General features: G+C 44.1%; 1 protein-coding gene and 2 non-coding genes across 3 annotated transcripts; all 3 read right to left on the minus strand.

Annotated features, from left to right (window-relative positions):
* Positions 1-8377: 8377 nt before the first annotated feature.
* LOC142819093 (general transcription factor II-I repeat domain-containing protein 2A-like) lies at positions 8378-14826 on the minus strand. Its single transcript, XM_075903592.1, has 4 exons — positions 14782-14826; positions 14518-14547; positions 13273-13353; positions 8378-10258 (listed from the first exon to the last, which is right to left on the minus strand). Exon 4 carries the CDS (start codon positions 10247-10249, stop codon positions 8444-8446), a length of 1806 nt encoding a protein of 601 aa, XP_075759707.1. The 5' UTR covers positions 10250-10258; positions 13273-13353; positions 14518-14547; positions 14782-14826; the 3' UTR covers positions 8378-8443.
* LOC112543602 (small nucleolar RNA R38) lies at positions 13449-13522 on the minus strand. The gene has a single exon (XR_003086840.1). It is a non-coding gene; the product is annotated as a small nucleolar RNA R38 (small nucleolar RNA).
* Positions 14827-14970: 144 nt separating the features above from the next.
* LOC112543603 (small nucleolar RNA R38) lies at positions 14971-15048 on the minus strand. The gene has a single exon (XR_003086841.1). It is a non-coding gene; the product is annotated as a small nucleolar RNA R38 (small nucleolar RNA).
* Between the last annotated feature and the right edge of the window lie 1770 nt (positions 15049-16818).

Below are 16818 nucleotides of genomic sequence, written 5' to 3' on the forward strand. Positions count from 1 at the left end.
TACAGTTTGTAAGTTAATTACATGTAACTAGGAAGAGTAGATCAGCAGCAGGTTGGTTTCGTTCTGCAGGGAGGCTGCCGTGACTACTGATGGATGGATGCTAAAACACAATGAAGGAGTGTAATTTGAAACATTTTCCTCACTTTGTATAACTGCATAAATGTTGAATGATCGTTTATGTTTTCTTTTGTTTGGCTTGGGGTGGGGGAAGGGGGCAGAAAAACCAGCAGAGGCTGGCACAGAAAGTAAAGCAACAATACAAGGAACAACTGAACATCAGAGGATGGCAGGGGCCTGACCAGGCAGTACTGCTGCAGAGAATTTCTATACTGGAGGGGAAAGGTGAACACTTTTGAAGTCCAGGAGTGACAAGTGCTAGCCAAAGCAGCTGATATATTGCATAAGGCCAGGGCTCAGAGTCCACCTGCTGTGAGCTAGGCCCCATGCCTAGGAATTAGGATACTCACACTCAACCATGCTATATCACTGACTCAGTCTGTGATCTCAGGTTTGAATGTCTGTGCAGGCAGTCCCCAGGTTACGTACAAGATAGGGACTGTAGGTTTGTTCTTAAGTTGAATTTGTATGTAAGTCGGAACTGGTCCATATTGTAGGGGAAACTCTAGCCAAACATTTTCCAGAGCTCAGTTTTATTCTCCCTCACCTCACTTCCCTCAGTCCTTTATTCTCAAGCTGAGGTGTCTGCTGAGAAAAGCCGCTCCGCGTCTCCCTGGTCTGCTGCAGGGAAGCAGCTAGCGCAGGGTTGCCTCACCCAGTTGGTAAGTAGGGATCTGATGTAAGTCGGATCCATGTAACCTGGGGACTGCCTGTATTGTGAAATACACACAATAGCAGTGTTCAAGCCAATTTCACTCATTCCACATGTGCAAAGCACCCCCCCCCACACACACACACACATTTAACACAGAGGAACTGAGCCAGAAACAAGTTGTCCAAGTTCACTTAAACTTCCCAAGTTAGACTAAACTGGAACTAGGGAACAAGATCTACTACCCCATCCTACTGTTACAAGCTGGTCTCTTGCCTTTTGTAGGCAGAAGGCTGCAACCATGTCCGAAAACTTTCAACCACAGGCTGTAGTGTAGAGGATCTTACACCACGTGACTAACAAAATTGCTGCATAGTACTTGCTTTTTCTATAGCCTAGTAACGTAGCCTCTTCTAATACTAAGGAATAACCCTTAGCTTTCCAGTCCACTACACTCTGCCACAGCATAGGTGAAAGGACTGACTGGACTTTGAAGGTGCATCTACACAACACCTTTAGCTCATAATAAGCTATGCAATTTGCACTATGCAAATTTTGAAATCACTATTAAGCTATTTAGAAATGTACTCTATTTAATAATTTGGTGCTGTCTACACAGTACCAAATTTCAAAATAACTCACTATTCCGAAATGCCCCTTAACCCAAGGGTTACCAGGATGTCTGAATAAGCTGCCTGTTGTTTCAAAATCTATTTCGAAATAACAGGCTGCTTCACTAGACCAAAATAACTATTTCAGGATACTTCTGGCATCCTGAAATGGCGCCTAACCACAAGGTTTAGGTTAACACTAAGAATGCAGAGGTGAAAAAGCACAGCGGCGGCAGATGGTGCAAGAACTGGTCAAAATTGAGTGTTTCCAGAAAAGTAAAGTAGATGGATGGTAGTGGTTGAGGACTCCCTCCTAAGAGGGATGGACTCATTCCTCTGTACAGCCAGGGAATCTCAAAAAGTGTCCTGCTTACCTGGTACCTCTTCCTGCTTCTTGACATAGGAACTAATGATACAGTACTGCCAAAAATGACCTTGAGTGGGTCATTGCAGCTTACGTAGCACTGGGAAGAAGGATCAAGGAGTTTGAGGTGCAAGTTGTGTTGTTGTCTATCCTCCCTATTGAAGGAAAAGGTCCAGGGAGGGATCATGAAATTTTGGAAGTAAATGCATGGTTGTGCAGGTGGTGTGGAAGAGAGGGCTTTGGATTCTTCAACTATAGGATGCTGTTCCAGGCACAAGGATTGCTAGGAAGGGATGGGATCCACCTAAAGAGAGGAAAAAATTTCTTTGCAGGCAGGTTTGTAAACTTAGTGAGGAAGCTTTAAAGTAGGTTCAACGGGATGGTGACCTAAGCCTGGAGGTAAATGGGATACCAGGAAGGAACACAAGGAGAAAGGTGCAACAGAGGAGGACCTCCGATTAATACTGAGAAGTTAGGGCAATCAGCTAGGGTATGTCTACACTACAAAGTTAATTCAAACTAACGGACGTTAGTTCGAATTAACTTTGATAGGCGCTACACTAGCACTCCGCTAGTTTGAACTTAATTCGAACTAGCGGAGCGCTTAGTTCGAACTAGGAAAACCTCCTTGTACGAGGACTAAGCCTAGTTCAAACTTACTAGTTCGAATTAAGGGGTGTGTAGCCCCTTAATTCGAACTAGTGGGAGGCTAGCCCTCCCCAGCTTTCCCTGGCGGCCACTCTGGCCAACACCAGGGAAACTCGTCTGCCCCCCTCCTGGCCCCGGACCCCTTAAAGGGGCACGGGCTGGCTATAGTGCCCGTGCCAGGTGCAAGCCTGCCAGCACCCAGCTAGCAGACCCTGCACCTGGCACCGCTCGAGCCAGCCACCCGATGCCCCCCAGCCCTCCCCCTCTTTCCGGGACCAAGCTAGTGGCTCATGGGAGCTTGCCCAGGACCGCAAGAGGCAGGCACCCGCCTGGTCTAGTGCGGACATCGTGGACCTCGTCCACGACCTCCGCACTAGGCAGAGGAAAGTGGCCAGCTAGGGCAGGAGAGCTGCCAGCCTGGCCACCCAGGAGCAGGTGTGCATGAAAATCAAGGTGGCCCACTGAGACCCCCAACCCTGAGCTTACAATGGCCGTACTGGGTCAGAGCAAAGGTCCATCTAGCCCAGTAGCCTGTCTGCCGACACCGGCCAACCCTAGGGACCCTGGAGGGGATGGACCGAAGACAGTGACCAAGCCATTTGTCTTGTGCCATCCCTCTCCAGCCTTTCACAAACTTTGGGCAGGGACACCACTCCTACCCCCTGGCTAATACCACTCCATGGACCCAACCTCCATGACTTTATCGCACGTCCCTTTAAACTCTGTTCTAGTTGTAGCCTTCACAGCCTCCTGCAGCAAGGAGCTCCACAGATTGACTCTTTGCTTTGTGAAGAACAACTTTCTGTTACTAGTTTGAAGCCTGCTACCCATTCCTTTCCTTTGGTGTCCTCTAGTCCTTTTATTATGGGAACTAATGAACTTTTCTTGATGCACCCTCTCCACCCCACTCATGCTTTTATAGACCTCTATCTTATCCCCCCTCAGTCTCCTCTTTTCTAAACTGAAAAGTCCCAGTCTCTTTAGCCTCTCTTCATATGGGACCTGTTCTAAACCCCTGATCATTTTAGTTGCCCTCCCCCTCTCTCACCCTCACCCTCTCTCACCTCCTTTTCCCAGTCTCCCTGAGTTTTGTTCAATAAAGAGATTCTATTTTTGACCACACGTTTTCTTTATTTTGTACATCAGGAAGGGGGGCTAGGGAAGGGTAAGTGGAAGGAGGTGAGGGAGGAATGGGGTACGAGCCCCCGATGGGGAGGACTGGGCTGGTTCTGCGGGCTTCTGGGGGTGGAAGCTCTCCTGCAGCCCCCCAATTGCCCCCTCTCCCCAGATGGCAGCCTGCGGCAAGTGCAGCCGGTCTGATGGCCGAGTGCTGTGATGTGCCCAGTGTGAGCACTCAGGGCACTCCAAGCCAGGACTGCTTTGCAAGCGGGGCACCCCTGAGAACTGTCTGTCCGGAGTGGGGATCGGGTCCCTTTAAGCACAGCCCTCGACTAGCCTGAGGCAGCAGCTCCACGCTCTAAGTCCTCATCTGATGCCCTACCGGCACTGCTTCCGGCCATCCTTAACCCCGGTTCAGGGTCCACTTAATGTGGACATGCTAGTTGGAATTAGCAAAACGCTAATTCGAACTAGTTTTTTAGTCTGGATCTGTTAGTTCGAATTAGCTTAGTTCGAACTAAGTTAGGTCGAATTAGCGCTGTAGTGTAGACATACCCCGAGTTATCTACGGTGTCTGTACACAAACGGAAGAAGCCTGGAAAATGAAGAGGAAGAATTAGAAGTAAGTCCTGGCACAATCAAAGATCTAGGATTTGATTGAAATAACAGACTTGGTGTGACAACTCCCATGATTGGAGCAGTCATGGAAGGGCATAAACTCTTCAGAACAGGCAGAGGAGAAAACGTGGAGGAGTTGCATCATATGTAAGAGCAGTAGGATTGCTCAGAGCTCCAGTATAAAGCAGGTGTGGCAGAAGCAACAAGAGTGACATTGGGGTTGGTGTCTGCCATAGTCCACCAGATCAGGTAGAAGAGGCATTCTTCAGACAACTAACAGAAGCATCCAGATTACAGGCCCTGGTTCTCATGGATATCACTCTGACATCCGTTGGCAGACCAATACAGCAGGACACTGACAATCCAGGAAGTTTTTGGAGAACGTTGGGGATAACTTCCTGGTACAAGTGCTAAAGGAAACAACCAGGAACCATGCTCAGCTTGACCTGCTGCTCACAAACAGGGAGCTAACTAGTAGGGGAGCCAGATGTGGGTGGCAACCTGGGAAGCAGTTGTGAGATGGTTGATTTCAGGATCCTGACCAAAGGAAAGCAGCAAAATACAGACCCTGGACTGCAGAAAACCAGTCTGATTCCCTCAGGGAACTGATGGGCAGGATCCCTGGGGATGCTAACATGACGGGGAAAGGAGTCCCAGAGAGCTGGCTGTATTTTAAGGAAGCTTTATTGAAGTCACAGGAACAAACCATCCCAATGCGCAGTAAGAAAGGCAAATGTGGTAGGCAACCAGCTTGGCTTAGCAGTGAAATTCTTACTGAGCTTAAACACAAAAAGGAAGCTCACAAGAAGTGGAAACTTGGACAGATGACTAGGAAGGAGTATAAATACATTGCTCAAGCATACAGAGGTGTAATCAGGAAGGCCAAAGCACAAGTGGAATTGCAGCTAGCAAGGGATGCAAAGAGTTTCCACAGGCATGATAATAAGGTGCTCAGGAAGGAGTAGGACCCTTACTACAGGAAGGAGGTACATACTAGTGTCAGATGATGTGGGAAAGGCAGAAGTACTCAATGCTTTTTTTTGCCTCTGTCTTCCCAGACAAGGTCAGCTCCCATACAGCTTTGCTAGGCAACGCAGTATGGGAAAGAGGCGGGCAGCCCTTGGTGAAGGAAGAACCAGTTAAGAGCTATTTAGAAAAGTTGGACAAACACAAATCCAGTGGGGATCTAATGCATCCAAGGGTGCTGAGGAAGTTGGTTGATGTGATTGCAGACCCGCTGGCCGTTATCTTTGAAAACTCGTGGCGATTGGGGCAGGTCCCAGGCAATTGGAAAAAGCCAAATGTAGTGCCCGTCTTTTAAAAAGGGAAGGACATTTCAGGGAATTACATAGTCAGCCTCACCTCAGCCCACAGAAAAATCATGGAGGAGATCCTTAAGGAATCCACATTGAAGCACTTGGAAGAGAGGAATGATCAGGAATAGTCAACATGGGCAAGTAATGTCTGGCCATCCAATTGCCTTCTATGATAAAATAACTGACGCTGTGGATATGTGGAAGGCAGGTGGATTCCTATGGACCTGGCTCTTAATACATTTAAATTGCAGAGCCTCAGCAGGGGGTAGCCCCATGACCCAGTGCAAGCCAGGACTGAGCTGTGATTGCTCAGTCCCAGCTCTCACTGGGTCCAGGCTGTGGACAGGGGCTGCTTTGTAGCAGCCTCTCCTGTTCCCAACGTGGGGAGGGGGAAGGGCAGCACCACAGAGCCAGCTCCCCCCCCCCCCGCCGCTTCTGTTAGAGAGACAGCAGAGGGTGGGGGGAGCAAGCAGTTGACTGCACTTCCCAATAAACCCAGATTTATTGGGCAGTTAACTACTGATTTACATCCGTAGACGTTATCAAAAGCTTTGCTAGTCTCCCACAGTATTCTTGCCAGCCTGTTAAGAGAGTATGGATTGGCTAAATGGACTGTAAGTTGAATAGAAAGCTGGCTAGATGGTGGGACTCAATGGGTAGCGATCTGACGGCTTGATGTGGTTGGTATCAAGCACCATTCCCCAAGGGTTGGTTCTACGGCTGGTTTTCTTCATTTTTTTTTTTATTAAGGATCTGAATGAGGGATGGGATTGCACCTTCAGCAAGTTCGCAGATGACACTAGGGTGCGTCTACACTGCACCATTATTTCAAGATAACTAGCATTATTTTGAAATAAAGCACGCGTCAACACAGTAATTCTGTTTTTTTTTTTTAATACATTTATTCCGAAATCTTCAAACCTCGTTCTACAAGGTATTCCTCAGGAGCGAGGGTACAATACGCTTGGAGGAGGAAGTGGAGCCAGGTGTTGAGTACTGGAAAGTTGGCACCTGTAGCCCTGGAGTTGGTGCCTGAGCAAGGAGCCACATATTAACTTCAGAAGAGTCACAGGTGGCTCCAGAGCCACAGGCTGGCCACCCCTGAGCTAGACGTTAGACCAGTACCAGAATGAATTTGCTCTTGTAAACTACGGGTAGCTATGCTAGAAAAAGGGTAGGCTGGTATAAGCAAGGCCTCATGATCTTCCAAGCCACATCACTGAGAGACTCTGGATGGAGCAATGAAGATTTTAGTTTTTAGCCATCTTCTCTTACAAGTCTGTTGACATCTTGACAAGCAAAGGTGTTTGTGAGGCGTTCTGCCATCTGCCCTTGCTAAGCATCTGCATAAATGAAAGCTCTGAGAAGAGCCATGTTGGGTTGTAGAATGAAGTTTATTGTTGCTTACTTTTAGACACATTTGTGGCAAAGTGATGGATCCCTCCTTTTAGTCCCTTTAGCAAGACAATTGAGATTTAACATTTTCAATGCACAATTCGTTTCCTAGGTCAGAAAACCAACTGACTAAACAAAGGCAGTTAGTACCAACTTTGGGCTTAGAGCATCAATAACCCAGATACCTGATATTTTGGGGATTTATGAAAGGTCAATACTTCTCTTCTCCAGCCAGACTTGCTGTGCAGGGAAAAAAAACCAAAAACAACAGAATAGTCAGTAAAGAGACAATAATGAGCCCCTTTCTTGATTTTTTACAATAAATTTGACAGAGCAGAGAAGGTGGTTGCCAAGGATACAAAGAACCTTCCCCCTATTTTACCCGTAATACAAAGAACATAATTTGAGGATAGCAAATCGCTGGTCCTGCCCATGTGACAGCTAACCTCAGTTGAGCCATGTTCCTGTCACTCCAAGCAATCATCCCTTTTCCACACTTTCCAATGTCTATGTCCCATTCTTGCCTTAACAGACACCCTGGAATGGTGTTCCAAAGTGAGGAAACTCCTGCAGTTACGACTTCACACACACATGCACGCACCCAAGTGAGAACTACTAATTAACAAGGACTATACTGTGTCTAGAGACAGACTGAGACCTTGCTACAGGTGTCTCCCTGTTTTGCAGCAGCATTCTGAAGTTCAAGATTTATCAAAGTCAAATGATACACCACACAACAGCTGCTATGTAAATACAGCAAATAAGAGCTGTGTAGAACCAGTTCCTGAATTTATCCATTCTCCACAAGTACTGAACACTTTACTTTTTTTTCCCTTCTATTTTTAGACTCTCTCCTTTTCATTTGACTTGCAGTCTGGGAGCAGATAAGCTCCAGTTTTTATTACTCAATAAATTATGTCCTCTAATTAAAAAAATCCTGACACTGTGCCAAAGTGTGACATTAAAAACCCATGATAGAACAGAAACAATTTGAAAAGAAATTCACTGCAAAGCTGCCACATAACAAACACAAATCACTTAGAACAAATAGCACTGCTCTTCTATTACATTCCTCCCCAGCCCACATACCAACCTCCAAGCCTAAGTGAGTCCCTTTATTTTTTGGATCCACTGTCCAGTTCATGCCAGGTCAGGGAATCAAGCACATGTTGCCAGGACTTTCAGCAAATGGATCATATCTTCAAATCCTGTTGAAGTTTAAATTACAAGTGAATTGCTAGACAGAATGAAGTTAATTATTTTGGAAACAAGATCCCAGCTTAAAGATAAATGAGTTCTCCTCTCTTCTCATTCATAACACGGGGTTCAAAAGTTAAGTAGCTTGCCCGCGGTCAAGCTGCAAGTCAGTGTAAGAGTCAGAAACTGAACATAAGTCTTTGATGTCCAGTCTCTTGCTGTAACCACTAGAGCAGGGGTCTCCAAACTTTTCAGCCCGAGGGCCGCATTAACTATCAAACAGCAGTTCGGGGGCCGACTACACACTTGAGGTCCAAATAAAAAACAATCAAAACATGGATGTTGTTTTTAATTATTTATTTAATATTATTTTATTCAGTTATTTAATAACACATGAACACCTGTATTAGTGTGAATGGTGAAATTGTTTCCTGGATGCCAAAATAGCAGACATTTCTGGCTTTAGATTTGTTGTTCCTAACATCAACAGTGACCTGAGATTATCATCGGACAAGTTTGTTCTCAAATTGTTCTTCGCGTATTTCATTCTTGAAAATGTTTGTTCACACAGGTATGTTGTTCCAAAGATTGAAAGGTACCTTGATGCAAAAGTTTTGACATTAGGAAAGTCTTCCTTGGGCAAAAACTGGTAAAAACCCACCAGTCCTATTTTGAACTTGTCCCTAAGGAGGTCATTTGCTTGCAACTCAATGACTTCCAGCTGCAGTTCATCTGGGCAACTGGCCACATCTGCTTCAAATGGGTTTTGAAACAATCTCACTTCTTCTGCCTTTGAATCCAAGTCAGAAAACCGCTGCTGAAACTGCAGCTGGAGGTCTTTGATGATCTCGCATGCAAATGACGTGGGGAACTCAGCTGTTGCTTCAGCCATGAAGACCTTGCACTGCTGAAAGTGCGTCAAGTTGTTGGCCTGTACTTGTTCCAAAAACAAGACAAGTTTGGATCTGAAGGCCTTTAGGTGGGTGTATAGATCAGAAACTAGATTTTGCTCTCCTTGTAGTTTTAGGTTCAGAAAATTTAAATGACTAGTTATGTCTGCAGCAAAAGCCAATTTCCATACCCACTCTTCATCAGACAGTAATGGCTGTGGCTTGCCTTTACTTTCCAGGAAGTCACCTATTTCCTTTCTTAACTTAAATACTCTGCTCAGAACTTTCTCACAACTTAGCCATCTTACTGCTGTGTAATGGGGTAAATCTTGCGATTCTGTGTCTGTATCTTTCAACATGTCTCTGAACTGTCTATGGTTGAGCCCATGTGACCTTATTAAATTCACCATCTTCACCACAGGATTCAGTACACTGCTAATGTCCACATATTTAGCACACAAAGCTTGCTGGTGAATAATACAGTGCAGGAACATTGGTTGTATAATGTTTTTCTCATTACACATCTGCTTCACTTGTCCAACCAAGCCTTTCTTTATGCCACTCATGTTCTTTCCTCCATCAACAGTCAGGCAACTGAGGTTAGTCCAGTCCAAGTTATAATCAGCAAATGTTTTTTTCAACTCATTGAATATATCCTCTCCGGTAACAGTGCCATACATGCTATGTAGGGAAGCCAGCTCTTGTGTTATGTTCATGTCTTCATCCACACCTCTAATGAACACAAGCAGTTGAGAGGTGGAGCAGCTGTCCAGCGATTCATCCATTGCAATTGAAAAATGGCGAAACTTGCTTGCATTTTTCGCTATTTGAGTCACAATGTTTTCACCCATGTCTGCAACACGGCGGGCAATGGTATTCGCACCCAAAGCTACATTTTCAAATTGTTTTGACTTTTCTGGGCAAAGTTCCTCAGCCACTTCCAACAAACATTCCTTCACTACTTCACCATCTGTAAAGGGTTTGCCACTTTTAGCCAGGACGTAGGCAACTTTATAACTGGCCTTAGTTAAGGATTCATTTTCATTTGAGGATTTACTGAACAATGTCCTCTGAGATGTGAGTTGATTTTGTAATTTAGAAAATTTTTCGGCACGGACTTTACCCTCCAACTGTACATATTTCTCCTGATGTTTGCTTTGATGATGACAGCGCAGGTTGTATTCTTTCATCACAGCCACGGTTTCGTTGCAAATCACACACAATGCTTTCTCGCCGGATTTGATGAAGAAGTATTTCAAACTCCATTCTTCTTGAAATTGCCGACACTCATCGTCTATTTCTCTTTTCCTCTTCTCGGCCATCGCTGGGCACTAAAATAAAGTGAATTCAACATGAATAAATAATGAAACTGAAAGTATCTTGCACACAATATCGCTCAAAAAACCTGATTATGCGAACTAATTTCGTCGCAATAATAGCTGCAAATGACCCGAAACAATTTTTAAAAATTCTTATGATTTCTTAAGTTAAACTTACCTGAATATAGTGTGCAAATATATCCACTTATGGTAGAGAGATTGTTGCTTTTAATGTTTCCTCTTCAGAATATTCAAAAAATTCTTACTAAACTAACGACATTCCCAATACTTTAAACACACTGATAAGTAATTACGCGAAGGAAATTATCACTAAATAAAATAGAGTGCAACATGTTTCGAAATCAGACGCTAATTGACACCAACACCTCCTCATCGCAACAGTCAACCGCAACTGGCAAACTGTGATCAAAATAATCAAGTCTTGAACCAGCAGCAAACCATTTAAAAACTCCGCCACTAGATGGCGTTATATCATCTCATTGACTGTGAACGGAAGTAGAAAAAGTAAGCAGCGAATAAGGTTTTGCAATGTAATGATCGGTTGGAAAACATAACGCACTACTGCGTGCCTCTATTTTAATTCGGTAAAAACATAACGTCCACGTAAGCGGCGGCTGATCTTGGCAGGATACACGTAAATTTCCGTAATTTTTTTTCCGTAGACAAAAAGGTCTCCACCGGCCGGATGAGAGGGCCTCGCGGGCCGCATCTGGCCCGCGGGCCGTAGTTTGGAGACCCCTGCACTAGAGCAAGAAAATCCTCTTGCTCTCAATGCTATTATTGCTTTGATAAGAGAATCAAGGGGTTATTTGGGGATAGAGAAATAAAGTGGAGCATGGCAGAGGACAGTAGATTTTTTTTGTATTCCCTGCTGGGAAAGCAAGGACCTCTTGCTATATCTTTGCATCTTGGACAGATCAGGGCAGCATACTGAACTGACTATTATGCAGTGCACTCGAAACTCTCAAACACCATCCCAAATTTGGTTACTGCCTATCACTTTGGGATAGGAAGTAATAATGGTCACAAGTGTAAGAGCAGGTGAAACAAAGCTTTTGCTCTGACATGCTAATACAGCACACAAATGAGTAGTTAAGGACTGAGCCAAACCCTGGCTTCCTTGAAAAGAACCACCACAAAAATAGAAGGGACTATCAAGTTATTGCAGCCAGTGTTTTGCCTATAGGTTGCACCTCCATTTAGCATTAGTTCCATCAGCATTTTGCCTGCAGAACAGGGTTCAGAGCTCGTTTGGCCAGAAACACTGACCGTTTTTATACCCATCAAGGCTATAGACAAAAACCAGCTTTTAACTGAACAGACGGCTCAAGTTAGGCATAAATGTGTCTCAAATTCTCCCACCAGCCAGGGCAAAACAAGCTGCATGTGCCTGAAAAACCCTTTTTCATACATGAAATCAACAAGCAATTTTTTTGTTTGCTAAACATTTTGACAGAATGCACCAAATGGGGCAATGCCTGTTTTTAAGGGTTTCATTTATCATGTCAAAAGAGAATGGCAACTGGAAAACATCCAAGACTGCAACTGTTGAGAGGATTTTGCCAAGAGCAACGTTGTGATGGTTGCCTCCAAATCAGAGTCAGCACAGATCCATGGAACAAAGGGCATCCCATCATTTATCTGGTCATTCAAGGTTTTAATCTTTTACAAAAGTTACAGAAGTAGGAAGATAAATTAGTGGGCAAAAGTCAAGAGCTTCATAATATTTTGTTTTGCCCCTTCACGGCTGAGTTTTCAAAGATAACATGATCTCACTGGCTTATAGGCTTCAAGGGATAGAAAAACAGATTGAAAACCTACTGAAGATACATCCAAAGAGTTCTTCAGAGTGAGTGCATCAGCCTTGCCCACTGCAGGCATAACTCAGATATGATCACAAAGATTAAGAAACTGGCCAGGGAGGAGAAATGTGTAGAAAACTGGACTCAAGACCCATAGCAGGTTTGAGTTCTGCTTCTTTTAGAATCTCTGGACCATCATTTCCCCTGCCCTTTGTTATTCAACACATCACAGACTGCAAAAAGCCAGGATTAGACCTGCTCAGGAGGGCAACAACTGAATATAACAATCATCCTCCACATTCCTATGTTTCCCTTAAGGAACAGAATAGTTTCAAAGAGTATGCACTTTGGACTAAGGATGTTAAATATTGGTTAATTGAATAGTTGATTAACCTCATGAATTCTTATCACTTAGTAACTCAATTATTCTATAGTCCCTGGAAGTGAGGCGGGCAGCCAGTGCACTCCAGCTCCACTCCTGAGGAGCCCCCCTGCCACGCCACACTGCTGCCTCTATATAAGAGGCAGCAGCGAGGGATGCCAGGCAGGAGTTGGTTCATGGTGGGATCGGGTTTAAAAACCAGCTTTCCTCACGGACCAGCTGCCTGTTGCCCTGTGCTGCTGCCTCATTGGGGGGGGGGGAGGGGAAGGAGCAGAGAGTCTGAGCTCCCATGCCTGGCACAAGTCAGAACTGAGTGAGATTGCCTCCCCCTTTGCTCCTAATACACTTTAAATGCAAAGCTGCAGGAGGTGTAGGTCCAGGCTGCTAAAAAATATACTGGCAAGCACGGGGACAGGGAGCAATGTGTGTAGTCTATAGCAGTGCTTCTCAACCAGTGGGTACTCGAAAGAAGGGGTGGTGGTGTACAGCAACACAACTGAAATTTAGAGAAAGCTGAATTTGTTAAGTTTTACAGTGCTTTATTATTTTTGTACTTTTTACATCCCAAAATTTCATTGCCTGCCCGGCTATGATTAAGTTGTTTAAACAAATGTGTTGTGCCCCCCCCCCCCCGCCCTCCCCAAAAAAATTGTGAGTCTGAAAACTGTAGGTACTGGGGGTAATTTAGGTTGAGAAATACTGGTCTATAGCATTAACCTATAAGCTTTTGCTTCTACACTATTACATCCCTACTCTGAACAGCATGACCTACCCACCACTGCTGACCAAAAGCCTTTAGATTTCTCATGGCAATTCCTTACCAATGTGCAGTCAAAGTTATCAGCCTCTGGCTTGACACAGGCACTTTCTGTACTGGATCCTTGGGAGGAAAACGTTGCATCCTGGGAATGCAAGTATAAGCCACGTATTAAAAATCCATCATACCAATCCTTAAAGTAATCTTTGATCTTCCCATCTCATTAAACACGAGAAAGTGCTAAGCCTCAGAGAGTCAGAATTCCACAAATAGTTTATTTTTCAGACAGGGATAACTTAACATCATCAGCTCAGCACTCACATTAGAGACTTGCCCAGCATGAGGCAGATACATTCTTTGCAGCTAGCTGCTCACTTGTCAAACACTCCCACAAGAGCAGGCATCCACAGCCCTGGATTTATCAGGATAAACCCTTGCTTACAGGTACATTAACTTAAGAGCCAGTTTCCTCTAATTTTGAGGCAAAACTGTAAAACCCCACTAGCGGGGACAAGGGGAAAGTCCATTACTTGAAGCTATTTTAAATTCATTTTTATTGACTATATTTCAAGCTAACAGTATCCCTGTTGGCTCAACCTTTTCAGTACTCAGGGTCAAATACTAGTTTTGGGGCACCTCCACTGGCCACATTCAGAAATAGTGCTCTACAAAACTATGTTTCACGTGGCATGCCCTCACACACATAATGCATATGCGGCCATGCTGCACAGATGACACAATTTTGTAGAGTTCTGCTATAGGGTGGGCACATTTGACACACCCCAGTTGGACCACCATGTGCAATGTTACATGGAAACATGACACATTTTCTTAATTTATTCCCCTCTCTGCAACACACCCACACAAAGAATCCACCAGCACTTTCTGTAAAACATTTGAGGGCTTATTACATGAAATACATCCGGACATACTGAAAAAAATAATATCCCCTTTGGATGTGCAATTAGCTTTTATATTCCCTGTTGAGTCATCACTTGGTGTATTTGATCTATGCCTCTTCTCTAGCCAAATAAAGCTTAAAAGGACTTCAGTGTAAGCCAGGACCAATGCAGAGACTAATTATTCTTTCACTAGCTCTATTCCTGTGACAAATTTATTTGTGGGATGAGCTGCATCAAGTGTCTCCCCAGTGGAGTGTTACCCAATCCTTCCCTACTCCATTATCAAACTCACCTTTGACTGCTGCAGCACCCAGCTGCCCAGCCTAGCACACTGACAGACTTAAATCCCCATTCACAGATCAGTACTTTCAACTAGCACTCTTTGAAAGAAAGGGGTTTGCACTCACGTGTCTATGGGAACAAAGCAGCAACCATGACTGGCAGGAAGAAAGGGGCATGGGAAAGAGGAAAGAAAGAGGACCTATAATTACAATAATCAAGCTATTGATGTTTTATATTTACACTCATTAGCCCTAGGGATCACAACACAGTCATTCAACACCACCTCCATTTCCCAGCAACAATAAAAGGCACTTCATTTTTTGACTGTACAAAACAGATGCTAACATGCCTCACCATTGTGCAGATGAGCAGAAAAAAGGAATTTTCACCTCCTTTGTTGGGGACTCATGGACACAGAAGATTAGTGGGACTGATTCACTCACTCAAGAATCTCATCCTTGATTTAGAAGTAGAAGGAGAAGCTGCACCCTAGGAATTCAAGCACAGGTCATAGGGTTAATCAACATATGATCAAACAAGCTTTCATTTCCGGGTTTCATTAAATCAACACTGCAATGCTGAGCCTCAGAATCACAACTCCACATGTGAAAAGATCTTTTTCAGACAGGGATAACATTGTATCATCACTTGCTCAGCTTTCAAAACAGATAAGACGTGTGAGCAAAGCCAAAGGTTCTGCTCCTTTGATTACCATGCTTTCCACTGTGTGTGACAGTAACACCTGGCAGCATCATCAGTGTGCACCTTCAATACTCTCTTTTTTGGACATTTCAATTAGAGGTTTTGTTGTGCCAAGGCAATGCAAGTTCAGCACGAAAGCTGCTTGTTCGCCAACCTCATCATCTGCTCCAAAACCACATTTTTCTAGCATTGGAATATTGCTGTCATAGTAGAATTCACACCAGGGCTACGTCTACATTGGCCCCTTCTCCGGAAGAGGCATGTTAATCTCAAACTTCAGAATAGGGAAATCCGCGGGGGATTTAAATATCCCCCGCGGGATTTAAATAAAGATGGCCGCCGCTTTTTTCCCGGCTTGGGGAAAAGCCGGAAAAAAAGCGGCGGCCATGTTTATTTAAATCCCGCGGGGGATATTTAAATCCCCCGCAGATTTCCCTATTCTGAAGTTTGAAATTAACATGCCTCTTCTGGAGAAGGGGTCAATGTAGACGTAACGTAGCCCAGAAGTGCTTAGAGCAGCACTTCCTTCAGCTTAAAAATAATTACTCCATTCTGAAGAAGTTTCACCATTACAAGAACCCCTATGGTTTATTGGGATGAAAAAGTAAAGGAAAAATTTACATTCAGTACTTTTTTAAAATGTTATTTTGTCCATTACAGATGTCTGCAGCATATTGTATCGGTTAGGGCCTTACCAAATTCATGGCCATGAAAAATGCATCCCAGACCATGAAAGCTGGTCTTCAACCCACTGAAACCTGATCTTGTATGTGCTTTTACACCATACTATACAGATTTCACAGGGGAGACCAGCATTTCTCAGGTTGGCAATCTCAACCCAGAAGGGAGTTGCAAGATTACCACCTTTACATCTGGACTGCTTTCAGAGTGGAGTAGCCAGAGAGCTGCAGCTGTTGGCAGGGTGCCCAGCTGTAAGGATGGCAATATCATACCATGCCACCCATATTTCTGAACCACTGCTGGCAGTGTCCTCGTCAGCATTAGCACAACTCTTTTGGCTCATGACCCCTACTATTAAAACTCTGACATTACAGATTTAAATAGCTGAAATCATGACATTTATCATTTAAAAAAGTCCTACCTGATTGTGAAATTGACCAAAGTGGACTGTCAATTTGGCAGGGCCCTATGTATCATTAGTTGCACTGTTTACCCAAATAATCAATTAGAGCAGCAGTCCATACCTTACTGAAGTGAATGGAAAGAGATCAAAAGACTTTAAAGAATACTTCAAAAATCTCTTGGGGATGCATCTACATTGCTGCACTAGCTCGAAAATAAGCTACGCAATTTGATCTGTGCAAATTGCATAGCTTATTTTGAGATGGCCAAATTTCAAAATAAACTCTTTACTGGGATGTCAGAATAGCAAGCCTGTTATTTCTATTGGATTTTGAAATAACAGGAGTGCCATCAAGAAGTGGATACTGACGTATCCGGAAATAGTGCCCGCTGTCTAGACATACCCTTGGTTTTCCCAGTTTGTGCAGTTCTCCACACAACAGGAGGGAAACACATTATATATAATTACATGCATGTTTTGTATAATATTTATAGTTAGCATAGGCAGCCAGCAGAACCCAAAATAACTTAGCTTTGTTATACTGAATGGATTTCCCACTGACTATTCTTCCGTTAACATAGAAGAGACTTTTCAGAACTATGTGCAGCCCAAAAGTCTGTTCCTTCCACCAATAAAAATT

This window comes from Pelodiscus sinensis, chromosome 20 (assembly GCF_049634645.1).
Source record: "Pelodiscus sinensis isolate JC-2024 chromosome 20, ASM4963464v1, whole genome shotgun sequence".
Taxonomy (NCBI): domain Eukaryota; kingdom Metazoa; phylum Chordata; order Testudines; family Trionychidae; genus Pelodiscus; species Pelodiscus sinensis.

Coding starts and splice junctions, on each gene's coding strand:
- LOC142819093 (XM_075903592.1), bottom strand. CDS start 10,249: ATGGCCGAGAAGAGGAAAAGAGAAATAGACGATGAGTGTCGGCAATTT.